Source organism: Mastacembelus armatus, chromosome 20 (assembly GCF_900324485.2).
Source record: "Mastacembelus armatus chromosome 20, fMasArm1.2, whole genome shotgun sequence".
In the NCBI taxonomy this organism is placed as follows: domain Eukaryota; kingdom Metazoa; phylum Chordata; class Actinopteri; order Synbranchiformes; family Mastacembelidae; genus Mastacembelus; species Mastacembelus armatus.
The window spans coordinates 7,372,054-7,385,410 of NC_046652.1; the positions used below are offsets into that span (position 1 = coordinate 7,372,054).

The 13,357-nt window shown below is 39.0% G+C and overlaps 1 protein-coding gene across 2 annotated transcripts in view; it reads left to right on the forward strand.

Moving 5' to 3' along the window:
- The window catches only part of arfgef1 (ADP-ribosylation factor guanine nucleotide-exchange factor 1 (brefeldin A-inhibited)), a 55,350-nt gene that overhangs the window by 7,043 nt on the left and 34,950 nt on the right, over window positions 1-13,357 (forward strand). For both annotated transcript variants that reach the window (XM_026291764.1, XM_026291762.1), the window contains exons 2-4: window positions 7,007-7,037; window positions 10,824-10,980; window positions 11,253-11,399. In XM_026291764.1, the coding sequence (XP_026147549.1) occupies window positions 7,007-7,037; window positions 10,824-10,980; window positions 11,253-11,399 (335 nt within the window). The remainder of the gene's footprint in view (window positions 1-7,006; window positions 7,038-10,823; window positions 10,981-11,252; window positions 11,400-13,357) is intronic.

A 13,357-nucleotide genomic window follows, 5' to 3' on the forward strand; every position in this document is an offset into this window, starting at 1 on the left:
GCAACCTTTTTCTTTCAGCCTGGACAATAGAAATGTCAAGGGTCTGATTTTTCTCAGGCTCTCCATGCTGGTCGCAGCTGCTCTGTGTTTATCTGTGTTTATGGATATGGAGGTGGACACCTACACAACGAGTCATCTTCAGATTAGAAAAGCTACAGTGTGGTATTTATTATTGTTCTGCTGGAGATTATATTATTAAATGTTCACTCAGTAAGCTGTTGCTTGATTAACAAGTATCCCAAAATGTAATGATGTTCACAGGATGCGTAACAGGGTCAATGTTGGACTCGGGAGACAAAACTTTACTTCTTGCATCATCATAAATTCATGTCCATCTGAGTCAGAGGCTCCTCTTATCTCCTCCCACCTTCTCTTATCTATGTGAACTTCCTGCATGTCAGTGGTCAATGCCTGGAGTCACACAATCACTGTGACTACCTATATATTACTGATGTGAAAGCTGTCAGGCAGTGGGTTGAATGTTGGCTGATCCCTATGTACTCACTGGTTAGTGCCAACATCCTGCCAGATGCAGATGAGCTCTGAACTCTTTGAAATGGAAATGTTACTGCAGTAGGCAGATTACCCTTTGTCAGTCTCCACCTCTTGCTCAGGTGATGCGAACTGACCTCAAACCTCCACTCTGTCTATTTGTATTTGTAGACTTTGTTGAAACCATTAAGAAGGAGTCTGTTTTCATTTTGTAGGTCAGGAAGTGATAAGGATGCACAAAAATAATTTACTTTTTTTTTTTCTTCTCAATGACCTTCTCTTGTCCTGTCCCTTTATTCACTCTGTTCTGTAGAGTTTAATTAAAACGGACAGAGAGAAAGAACCAAAACATATCTCATTAAAATTTTAAAATGACACCAGTCTTGTTCTCTAGTAGCCTTGTAATATCAGCACACACACTGATGCAATGTGCAAATTGCTATATAAACTTGTTTTCATACAGACCACAGAGCTGGCAAGAGGCAGGCTAATCTACTCGACTTGCTTTGGAAGCTCTTGTACCTGTTTTCTTTCACTTTCTCCCTTTTGTCTCCTTACACTATGTCTGAACCCACTGTCCCCTCCCAGCAAGCTGTTTTCTTGCTTCTGGTCTGGTGACGTACTGCAGAGCGCCTCCAGAGAACTGTCTGTTTATCTCACTCCCTCCCCCCAGCGGAGCAGCCGTGTGCAGGCTCTGCTGCGTCTTAATTGATGAAATGTTAGAGCTCTCATGAGAATTTTGGTCTATGTGCATGTGTGTGCACACTGTGTCTGTGGTTTGCTGTTCCGTATGTGAAGATTTCGCTGGCAGAATGTCAACTTATTAAATTTGTGTAGATCGAGCAGCTTTAGTCAGCAGGAGTATTTGTCCAGGTGGGTACAGTCTCCCAGGCAGTACCTGCTACACACACTGTTGCGAACTACTGTCAATGTTGACACCGTTCAGAAGAGCCTGGGAGACAGTCCAGTAGTGATATAGGGGATGCTTTGTTTTTGGTATACTGAGAGTCTTCTTCTCTTGGTTCCAGGGCTTGTAATTGGTGTAGTTTAAGGGTTGATCAAAGTCCATTTAGATAGATGTTTATCTGCTATAACACTGTTACTCTAATTCATTGTACCATCTCTTTTTATGCACCAAAAGAAAAATAATCTGTTTCCAAGACATAGATTTGCAAGAGAACTGCAAGGCAGCATGAACAAATAAGTAACAGCCAGCGATTTTAAATAAAATGCCCACAATGACGATATCCATCAGTGCACAGAGCAGGCAGAGAGGCCTCTGGGATTGAAATAATGTTTACTTCACCTTAAATTCAGTAAGGGTACTGCACCCCAGATGAGCTTGTGCTAGTTGAAACTTTGATCTCCTGTATTTCTTTTTGCTAGTCAGAACTCAAGGCGCCCAGGCCACACATACCTCATGAAAGTAAGGTTATAATATCCGAAAAGCTAAACTTGCAAAGCAGTTGCTGTTTTTAGTTTTGGGAGAATACCTTCTGATTGTGTGACTGTAGTGGTCATTTGTGATCAAAGTTAATATTACAAACACTTAACAGTTTCTGTGATTGTTGAATTGCAACAAATATGTTCATTAATATTCAGAAGAGATCTTTCTCACCTCACAGTTTATTCTTTAGCCATTTAGATCAATTTCAATTTGATTTTTAGAGGCAAATTCTTACAGTGTTTGTAGTGACACTTATTATTTTCAGGAAAGATATTTTGTCACCTTACTGCTTGTTGGTCATCAGATACAGGCAGCCAAAGTACCCATTGCATTATATTTTCTTTATAGCCTGTGGCGCAACACACACACACACACACACTCACATTATGTGAACCCAACCACAACCGAGAAGGAGATAGTACCTGTGATTCCTGTGTTAGTGGTTCTGGCTGTTCTAGCAGTAGTCTTTGCGACAGACACTCCCGGCAGGATACTGCTGGCAAAGGAATGCATTGTCACGGCATTTAGGCAGTGTGGTACCCAGGAGGAGCTGTAAGTTCAGCCTGCAAGCAACTCTCATCAGCACCGAGAGACAATAAGCATGTTGTTTTGTCATGCAACTTTGAAATGATACTTCATGAAAACAGACTGCCTTTCTGCTTGTATGTGTAATGGTTGTTGTATTTTTACATGCGGAATCAACATATGTTTTGATATACTCTTTATTCCTTATGGATTTAAATGCATTGCTTAGAAATGATGTGTACATTCATACAAATACAGAAACTCATCTTTGGAGATATAGGTTGTAAACTCCAATTTCTAAATATTTTTCTAGCAGGTGCTGCATGAGGGGAGTACATTTCTCTTTCACTCTCAGATCAGATTTTCCTGCACATATTCTAGGGATTTGAACTGGTAACGTGGCCACTTGGCTTCGGCTTCCCAAATACTTCCCTTGTTGATTCAGTGATCTTATCTATTACAGCTGTGCATTTGCATCCCAAGAGGATGACTACACTGTTGTAGTCGTAACTGATATCTGAAGTCATGATCATGCTGTAGTTCTCTGCGTGTGTGATTGACAGGATCAACAATAAGCCCTTTTGAAACACATATTCTGTAAAGTATTGTCGAAACCTGTCTCTGTTCGCTGTCAGGTTCAGCAAATAAGTGTGATCCGGTCTTCCAGTCTTGATGTGCCTGTGTTTATTTTAGCACTCCAGTTGCACACTGTCACCTGCAGCTTTGAGATTTTTGAAGCTTTCTCTCTTAGAGAACTGCTGTCTTTCTCCTAAGCCTTCAGCAGATCTCACATAAAGTACAATGCTGAACGTGTAGCAGCTGATTATACTAATAAACTTTTCCATTTAAGTCTAATGTTACAGCAGCTGTGCCATGTAACGCTGCCAGAGGAGGCATTTGGTTGTTTTGCTTCAGCTGAGTCTTGAGGTGCTCAAGCTTTCGATCAATGTTGCAGTCACTCCTAGATAGCACATCCACTGTGTCTCCCAGCAAAGACAGATGTAACCAGATTCTGAGGTCACTGAGGTGGGTGTTTTCTAATTGAAAGGAAGTATTTTTTTCCTGACATGAAAGACAAATAATATGACACCTGCTGTTGTAGGTGCTACATTAGCATTTAACAATGGAGAAGTACCTGACTGGAGATTGTGTATGTAACCAGCTCCCAGTGTGCATGCCTCTTTTGTACCTAACTCTCAAAGATCTTGCTGTGTGCAGGAAACTGAAGTCTCTCTAGAGCGGAGTGGAGAAATGATTAGCTATGATTTTGGGCCCCTTGAATCGATGCCAGCCTCAGCATATGTAGGATTCAAAACCAACTTTAACCGGAGTAAAAGGCTCATACATGTATCTGGACTGACTGGTTAGGACTAGAGGTGACAGTGCTGCTCAGTCCAAGTACTGCAGATGAGCAGTAATAGAGCAGAGAAAGGGTACAGTTCAACATGTATTTGACCCACTTATCTCTCGATGATGAAAGTGAAGGCCTGAAATGATTGTCTCAGAGGGGGACATTGGCATGCTGAAATTAATGTCTTACTATCATCTATTGTAAGGATCTGTGTCAAAGTCAGGGTAACAAGAATGAGAACATGATGATGAGGGAGATGATTTAGGTGATTCAGGGCTTAGCGTTCTGCTCCAATACATTACTGAGCTCTCAAAAGACCTTGGTTTAAATGTGATCTGGGCTATAACTTGCAAGAGAGCCAGATTGCTCCCTTTAATGTATAGTAGGTGTATTATGTATGGCATTTGCACACCAGGATTTGATAAAGGTAATATTTGTACTTTAGCCTCAGTGGAGCATCCTGAGGGCCAGTAACACGTCTTTGACCTGCTGAGAGATAAAGCCAACAATTATATAAAAAATGAAGCCTATAACTGAGTAATAAATCTTGATTAATAAAAATAATACTATATGATACTAATGCAATAATATTCATATTCATAAATTGGTTCCAGTTTAAATTAATTTGTTTCAGTTCATTATGCCTCTATTTCCACATCGGTATTTTCATCAAACTGTTTTGACTGGAATTTTTTTTTCTTAAGCTGTATGATGATGATGATGATGATGATTGAAATAAAAGATGTGTGGAGATGGACATTTTTACACTTAATGTGCTGATTTTTGGCTCTGCAACAGTCTGATTCTGAAGCTTTAGTTTTGCATTTTAAAAAGTTTCACTAGTTGAGTCACAAAAACCTCAAATGAACTCATTCGATTGAAAAGTGGTGAGCCATTTGGTTTCGTGTGCATCGCTGTCGTCTTGTGTGACTGCAGTGTGGAGGAGGTTTTGCCAACTCCACTGAATAACTGCTGGTATTGATGTTTTTCCTTTGATTATACCGGGACATGGAGCACAACGTCCTCAGGGTCAGCAATATTTATCATGATTGTTGCATAGCTGAAGTGGAGAATGGAGCTTCATAAATAAGTGACAAAAGCTGCAATTTCCTTCCCCATGATAGCTAATTCAGAAAGGCCCATATAGAACCCATATTTAACTAACCATTTCTAAAACGCGTGCTAACTGGAGTCTGGAGATACTTTTGACTTTGTTTCCATCTCTAACTGTACAGTGGTTTATTTATGATGTCCACAAAATAAACATGTTACTTTCCTTCTCCCCATCATGTAATCTCAAGTTCCTTTCCTATGATTGAATCACATTTCCATCAATTTTGGATTTATTGTGGGACACTTGATCAGAGTATGATTAGTTATGTCTCTTCCTCTCTGCCACTTGGAAAATGAAGAATAAGCGACTTCCAGTCAGTTTCTTTTTTAAATACTTTATATGCTTAAAAATATTATAGCTGAATTGGTAAAAATGTGGTGTGAATGAATTGTTTGGGTTTGTGCAAGTGTGTTTTAGTCAGCCTCAGCTACCTGTGTCTGTTTTTTATCTGAAATGTAAAACGGCATGTGTTTGTTTTCACACTGGTAGCTGACAGATCTCTCGTCATTCCACAGCTTTAATTTGTGGCTCATGTCTGTCGGGTCCCAGGAGTAGCCAGTACTTATACATCTGTTATTTCTCATCAACATTGCCACCATGCGCCTTTTCTGTGGTTTCCTGTTCAAATCCTGAGGGTTATTTACACAGTCATCACACTCTCTACCTATGTACCCTCTGCCCAGGTCTATTACTATTTTCATAAATCTGAAAAACTCTGGTTCCAGAAATTATTTATGTGAAGCTTATATTAAAAGTGCAATAGACTGGGGTCAATGCATGTATTTAACTTCACACATCCTGGAAAAGAGACCTCTAGAGTCTTGTAGTGACTTTTGTATTATGGACTACAGAGTTGCAGGCTTACATAGGCACTAAGCCAAGCAGAACATCAACAAAGACATTTCTTCACTGTATCATGCAGTACAGTGTGATACTGCAGTGGTATTCTCTTGGGTCCCACTCTGTGATGTCGGGCTTTGTCTAACACTGTAGCTAAAGTTCATAGCTGTTTGATAGACTTCAAAACAGCTTCTCAAAGTTAAAATCAGTAGTGACCATTTTGATCAGTCCAAAAAAGGAGACACACAAAGGGACATTTCTGCTTTGGTTTCCCTCTCACCAATATACTTTGTAAGCCTCACTTCTTACACTCTGTGTCTGCATCTGGGTCCAGAATTAAAATGAACTCTGGAGGTTATTAACAGTAATAATTAGACAGTTACATAGAGTTGAAACTAACAAATAATTCTCACCAAATTCATTTATTTAAACTGAAATATTCAAGCTTTCAGCACTTTGCTGACTGCGGCTGTGTTTTTAAAAGCTTCTTTTCTTACTCTGTTACAGTTAACCTCTTTTTGCTCCATTTAGATCAGATATGTCGTATTCTCTCACCCTGTCTGTCTGTCTCTCCTAATTTTTTTTTCTCTTCTAAAAGCAGTGCTCATACAAGTTCATACAAGTTCATACAAGTACATTCATGCCTGGAGGTGTGTGAAATAAACACTGCTGGCCTGGCTCACAGACATGGCATGGAATGAATGATTTTCATTTTTGGGACCGAGTTGCTGAGGCATTACATTAACCAGCATCCTTTGTACCATCACCATAACAACACAAATAAAAAAATAAAAAAAAAATTAAAAAAAGAAGTTGTACAGTGAACACACTTTAACTTGTATAGTGTAATTTCTGGGAAGTCACTTGCATCTAGAGTACAAATTGGGTGCAGTTCTATGTAGTGGAAGTATCAGCATGCATTTATACTATTCTGTACTGATATGAGCATACATATGCAACTTCCACTCTCGGAAAGACTTTAAAAGCATCATCTGATAAACACTGACGTTGTGCATGAGTTTTTGAGGGCAGAAGTTTTTTGTTTTTTTTTTGTTTTGTTTTTTTAGTCTGCTAAAAAACGTCTTTTATGAATAAATCAAACATTCTGTGCTGCCAGTTTTAATATGTGCACTACTCCCCATGGTGTCATTAGCTGAGTAAAATACTGCAGCATTTACTTCCCCCATGGCTCATACTTCACAAATTTAACATTGCTTCCCTTTTTTTTCTGTTTCAGAGGAGATAAAAGAGGAATCAGAAAAATTAAGGTAAGGAATTCATGAATTACATAATACAATAAAGCACATGGGGTGATTTAATGGCTTTTGTTCGGGCACGGTTAATAGCACAACTGCAAGGCACTGGTTGCTGTCTCCTTTGTTCAGACTCATAAAAAGGATCAGGGTTTTGTATGTGTGTCTTGAGTGTGTGCATTTGGTTTGTGTTTCTCTGCCTTTTCCGTTCTTAGTAGCCTTTTGCCTCCTCATTAATTGCTTTCTTCACAAACCCTGACTACTGCAAAAAAAGGTTTTTTTGGTGAGAATTTGTGTGTGTGTGTGTGTTTGCAAGTGTGAGTTTGGTGTGATTATTGTGTGAACTGCCAAGTAACATGGGCTTGTAAATAAAAGCATAGCATGAGAGCCACCTCTGCTCTTTCCCACCATTTCTTCTTCCTCCTGTTATTAAAATCCTCTTACATTCTTATTCCTCACCATTTCCTCTTTCATACACTCCTCCTCTCCTCTGTCTCTTCATTGCCCATTTTTCTCTCTTGCAGTTCCATCTTCACCAAATTACCATTGCTCTTACCTAGTTTTTACATTATGGAGATGCAATCATCTTGGAAGTTCTAGTAAGAAATAGAAATATGCTTTTGTGTGAATTTGCAGCCCTATTGAATTTTCTTTTCTGTGCTTTCATTCTGCATCACAGTCACATAGAAATCCGAAACAAAATCTCAACACTAAGACTGTATAGTGTCTGCAACAATATGTGCAGGTTTTTATAGTGTTACACATGAAAGGAAAAACCTAATTTCAATTATTTGTAAAGTGAACATGTAGACTAAACAGACTCAATCATTTTCTGTTGCTTTGATTTAGCTAAGATGAAATTTTTAGATTTAAAAATGAACTATAATACCGCCTGAAGGCCTGGAAGAGAAAAGAAAAGCTCTACAAAACTACCTGCACTCAGTTATCTCCCTGTGAAGCTTTCAACCATGTAGCAGTCTTTAGCAGTACAGTATATAAAGTTTATTCAGTTATTGTGAAGCTGTGGTTGTAAATTTATTATTCTGAGGGTTTTTAGGATTTCTGGTCCATGTTGGATTAAAAAAAGTACAGTAAAAGTAGTAAGTAGATATAACATGAGAGAGCCTTTTCTCAATGACCACTGAAAAGATCAATGCCTATCTCATATTTGTACACTAAATATGAAGCTTGCAAGCTACGTCAGCTTAGGATACCGTAACAATGGAGGAAATTGCAGGAAAATGGGCAGCAGGTAGCCTGGCTGTTAGAAAGGGCCCAGAATCTCACTTACATGTTATGTCTAAAGGACATGTTGCTGTATTGTGGGTGGTTATGTGCTGGACTCTTTCTGTTACCACATTATCTTGTTTTATTCCAAACTGGGGCAATGTTTTATTCAAATTGACTCTGTCTGCTCCATGTTATTTTGGTTCAGGAGCTCCTCAGAGTTGTCGTTTCACCGCCTAGTGACATCCCCAGTCTGGGTTATCAAGTCTCCTCCACCACTGAGCACAGCTGGGGCCAAACCCTGCTTTCTCTTTCTGAATTGTCGGATGGTTTGCCAGAACTTTCTTTAGGTCAGTTGGAAGTCCAACCATCACAGTTGCAGACCTTCCAAAGGTGACAAAGACCTCATGGACAGGGCCTGTAAACAGATATTCCCAGCTAATCCTCTGAGGAACTTTGCATGAAGTTGCATGAAGACATCTCTCACAGTGAATATCTTAATCCCAGCCTGACACCTATCACCCTGGGCAGCCCCAAAGAAGGATAGTGTTCAGTCCCTCTCCAGTAGTGTGATCCGGTGACCTGCATGGTGATGGTCCAATTAGATATACCTGGTACCTTTCCACCTCCCACGTGTGCTCCGACTTCTCCATTGCCAGATGGATGACATTTCACATCCCTTGAGTCAGTCTACAATGCGTGCCCAGGTCCCTGACCTTCCTTACCACTTGGCTTACATTGCACCCTACCCTAAATGTTTTCCCTGCAGGTGGTGGGTGCACATGGTGGTGGATCCATAATATTTGCTCAGGCTTTGTTCCCCTGGACCCTCTTGGATCAAGGCCCGACACCACCCAGACCCTCACTGGGGAGCCTTGGTTTTCCTAGTTGGGGTGAGGTGACACAACTCCAAATAGTCTGCTTCACTGGGGTTTTTAGAATCGCTCTATATCTGTCCCCTCGCCTGGGACCAGTTCATCCTGGGAGGCCCTACCAGGGGCTATTTTCCCCTGAGCACACAGGCCCTTCCACCACTTCAAGGGGGTGATTCTCAGAGGGATACACATGTAGTTTCTAATATAACATTTAAAGGAAACACAATTAATATTTACAAGATTTTACAGTAAAAGAAAGGACACTGAGTGGAAACCGGGTTATAGTCAGACTTTAACTGCTTTTTCTATAGTTGAGATGAGGTGCCAAACTCAACATTGAAGATACATGTAAATATTACTGTGGCCAACTACCAAATGATACTTAATCATATATCATTATATTGATTTACTGTTATGGAAATATGTCCTGCCTTCCTTAGATAAATGTGGACCACGAGCTTCTAATGACACACCCCATCACAGCAGCAGAGAATCATGCAGACTGTTCCACTAATGCCCAGCTAGTGTTGCTATAATTTTTTATGAGCAGGCTAACTGTGACATTGGGTTGAGGGAAAGAGCAAGCCAGCTGACATTAAGCAGGCAGTCCAGGAATATAGCAGAGGAGCAGAGCTCCCTCCAGATACACAGCACAATAGCTGGGATGGAAAAAGGCTGGGTCGGACTGTGCTGATCAGACAGCAGAGTGAATGCTCTTTGCTGAATTATAGCTCCATTTTGGTTTTGTTATCAAAAGGTTTTGAAATTGGCAGGAGCATTTTTTTACAGACCCCTGTTCTTTGTCTTAATTCCTCTTTAATTCGTGTTATTCAATACCTGTTTCTGCTTTTGTGTTCAGATAGCTCTAATTTTCTTCTCATATTTTCTCCCCATTTCCTTTTTTTAACAAGGCACTTCATCCTTCTTCTCTTCTTTTATTTCTCTCTATGATCTTGTTCGTGCTGTACTCAGTGAGGTCGTCTCTCTAAAAACAGCTGAAGTCATCCTTTTTCATTGCCAACACATAAACAGTGCACTCTCTCCTCCTTTGTCTCCCTCCCTCCCTCCCTTTCTCCATCTCTGGCTCTCTCGCTGCCTTACTCTGTTGTCCTCTTATTTCAATCTGGGTGTGGTGGTTGTGTTTGAGGATGCTGTAGCCACATGGCTGCTGAAAGTAACAGACTGTGTTTTATGTCTGTGTCTCTGGTCTTCAGAATTAAAAAAAAAAAAAAAAAAAAGCTGTATCATTTGATTTACGGTTTAGTTACTGGTTCAAGGCCAGGAGATGCTTTGTCAGCATGAACGCAAAGTCTGAGCCTCAACAACAAACCTGTGAGATTATTACCCTTCCCAAAGAGAGATCAAGTGGAATGTTTGTGCTGTATTAAATTCTGTGTAATAAAATTTTGTTACTCTGCATTTACTCTTGAGGATGCAGGCCAAGACATTTTTAGACATTATTGTGTTGTTTGGGCTGTGGGTGAGAAATGGTTTTTCTGTACAGTGAAACATGCCATTCTTAGCACTCACTTTTTCATGCACTGTTAGTCATGCCTGGGTATCAGGGGTAGTGTGAGTGTGTCAGGCCAATTTCTAAACCTTGCTTCTTTTCTAGTGGCTCCAGTTGACAGATCGGACCATGTGATCACTGTGTTTATCTCACAGTCTATCTCTTTTTTTCTGTATTGTCTCTCCTTAGTCCACCCAGTGGAGATGGCAAATCGGGTTCCAGCACTTTACCGCCAATCAAATCAAAGACCAACTTCATTGAAGCCGACAAGTACTTCTTGCCGTTTGAGCTGGCATGTCAGTCCAAATGTCCTCGCATTGTCATCACGTCGCTCGACTGTTTACAGGTCAGTGGTAAGGCCAGTCACTCTGCAGACCCCAAAATGTTTGCATATGGCAGACCGCCGTATACTGGGTTCTGTTTTAGCATCGTGTTTAAAGGTTTTAGCCAATTCCTGTTCAATTAATATGTTCAACCAAAAGTACACTCAGGTAATCATGTGACATAAAGACTAGCACCTCATATTCTAAGGTACCACAAGTTGTTTTCTATGTGGGTGTGCACGTCGTTTGTGCATGTGTGTTTACGTTTGTGTCTGCATGTTTATCTGACATGTAGAAGCTGATAGCATACGGCCACCTAACGGGCAGCGCCCCAGACAGCACAGCCCCAGGCAAGAAGCTCATCGACAGGATCATCGAGACCATCTGCGCTTGTTTCCAAGGACCACAAACTGATGAGGGCGTCCAGCTACAAATTATTAAGGTGTGTGGCTGTCATGTTCAGAAACATCATGGTTCTTTATACAGATACTGAACTAAACTTAGTTTCTTTTAATTCATCATTACAGTTATTTCTCAAAAGCAGACCGCTTACCCACAGCATCCCTTTGATATAAAGTCTGTCCTACTGATAATTACTTTTTGGTTGTTGCAATCCTACAATTTTAGTTGTTAGGATAATTTACAACGAAACAAGACTTAAATAAGTGATTAAAACATGAAATGGAAATTCTAAGTTCAAAATCCTGAGTATAAAAGAGTATAACACTATTTGTAGTTTTTGTGTTTTTTGAGTTTGATTGCTGTTGCTGAAAATGAGTTGCAAAGCACAAGCACCAATATGAGAGCAGTTATCAAAAGCTGCCTCAATCAGATTTTATTATGTTGTTGAATGGTTATATCATTGTACCTTCATTGCTGAGTCTAGGCATTGTTGGGTGGAATGTTTAACAAGCAAAACAACCAGATTTTCACTTTTTTAATTCTTCCACAATCTTCACTCATCTAAATGTCAATATTGTCTCTCAGATAAAATAGTTGCATCAAATTATGAACCTGTAATGGAGTTAATGTTAAAATCTGTGAAAAGATGAATGTCCTGACTGTTCCCATTAATTGACAGGTTTGATATGTTAGAAATTAACATTGAAATTATTTTTATAACACGTTTTTTATATTTTTAAACCTTTATATTTAATTTAAAACATTATTTTAGCTCTGCCACAGGGACTGTTCAAGAGATAAATATATGTAGATAAGACTCTCAGATGCTCAGAGACTCTTTCACTGTTATATTTCTCTGTCCAAATGTCAGAATCTCAATTTGTATTACTGGCCAGTACTGCTGAGGATGATAATAATTTGATTTTCATCTGAAGATCCTTCATGGAAAGATTTGGAATCATGTGGCACATAGCTGCAATTGCATTTACATTTATACTCGACTGAACTCAAGTACTTTGGAGCAAAACACACGAGTATATTATATCAGACATAAGGTATAATAGAAAGACATATTATGTATGTGAATACCAGTAACACTTTTTAGTCCAGTAAGTATGTTAATGTAGATTTCCAAGTTTGGTCAAAGAAAGGATCATAAAAGGATGATGAATTACATAGAAAATGATATATTTATGATTTTTAGGGAAGCACTATAACCTTTCAAGGTATGGCTTTGGCAGGCATTTTGCACAAAATAGGGACATAATCTAAATTTTTGATAAATTATTTTTAAAAAACTGCAGTCATTGTTTTGTAATTTATAATTGTGTTACATCTCATTCCATCTAAAGTCAAAACTGTAAGCTTGGAGGTTGAACTTCATCTAAATGATAATATATCTGTTGAAATGTGGAGGGACAATTTTCAGACTGTGCTATAAGAGTATCGGAAGGATGTTATAGGTATGATTTCAGAAAATCTATTCATAAATATTCCTTTAGACCCAAATAGGTTTATATTTCACAACAAATTTAGAGATAACTATATATTGCAAGCAAAGCTATTTATTGCTCTGAACTGGAAAAAACAGAAGCTAAATATTGAAGTCAGGGTACACTGGAACTATAAAAGTAACATACACTTCGAGAGGTAAGCTACAAGTTAAAGTTAAAATTGAAATGCTTGCATTTTCAATTAAAGGTTGTACTTTTAGGAATCCTCTGATGATTAACATTTTGGCTAATGTTTGATATAAATGTAACGTGATACCTTTCAAGATCCTTATAAAAGGTGAAATGGCTCTTAATTCTATTATTTACTATAAAATTTTAAATTATATATACTGTAATGCTTGTGTTTTTTTATCTTGTTTGGAGTTTAAATTTTTTTTTAGTTCTACATGCTGAAAGCAGTTAGTCTGAATGACTGATAGTGTCTTTGGTGGTCTTCTTTTGTAGTTGTGGGGAAAAAAAATCTTTAAGAAGAGCTCTGGAAATA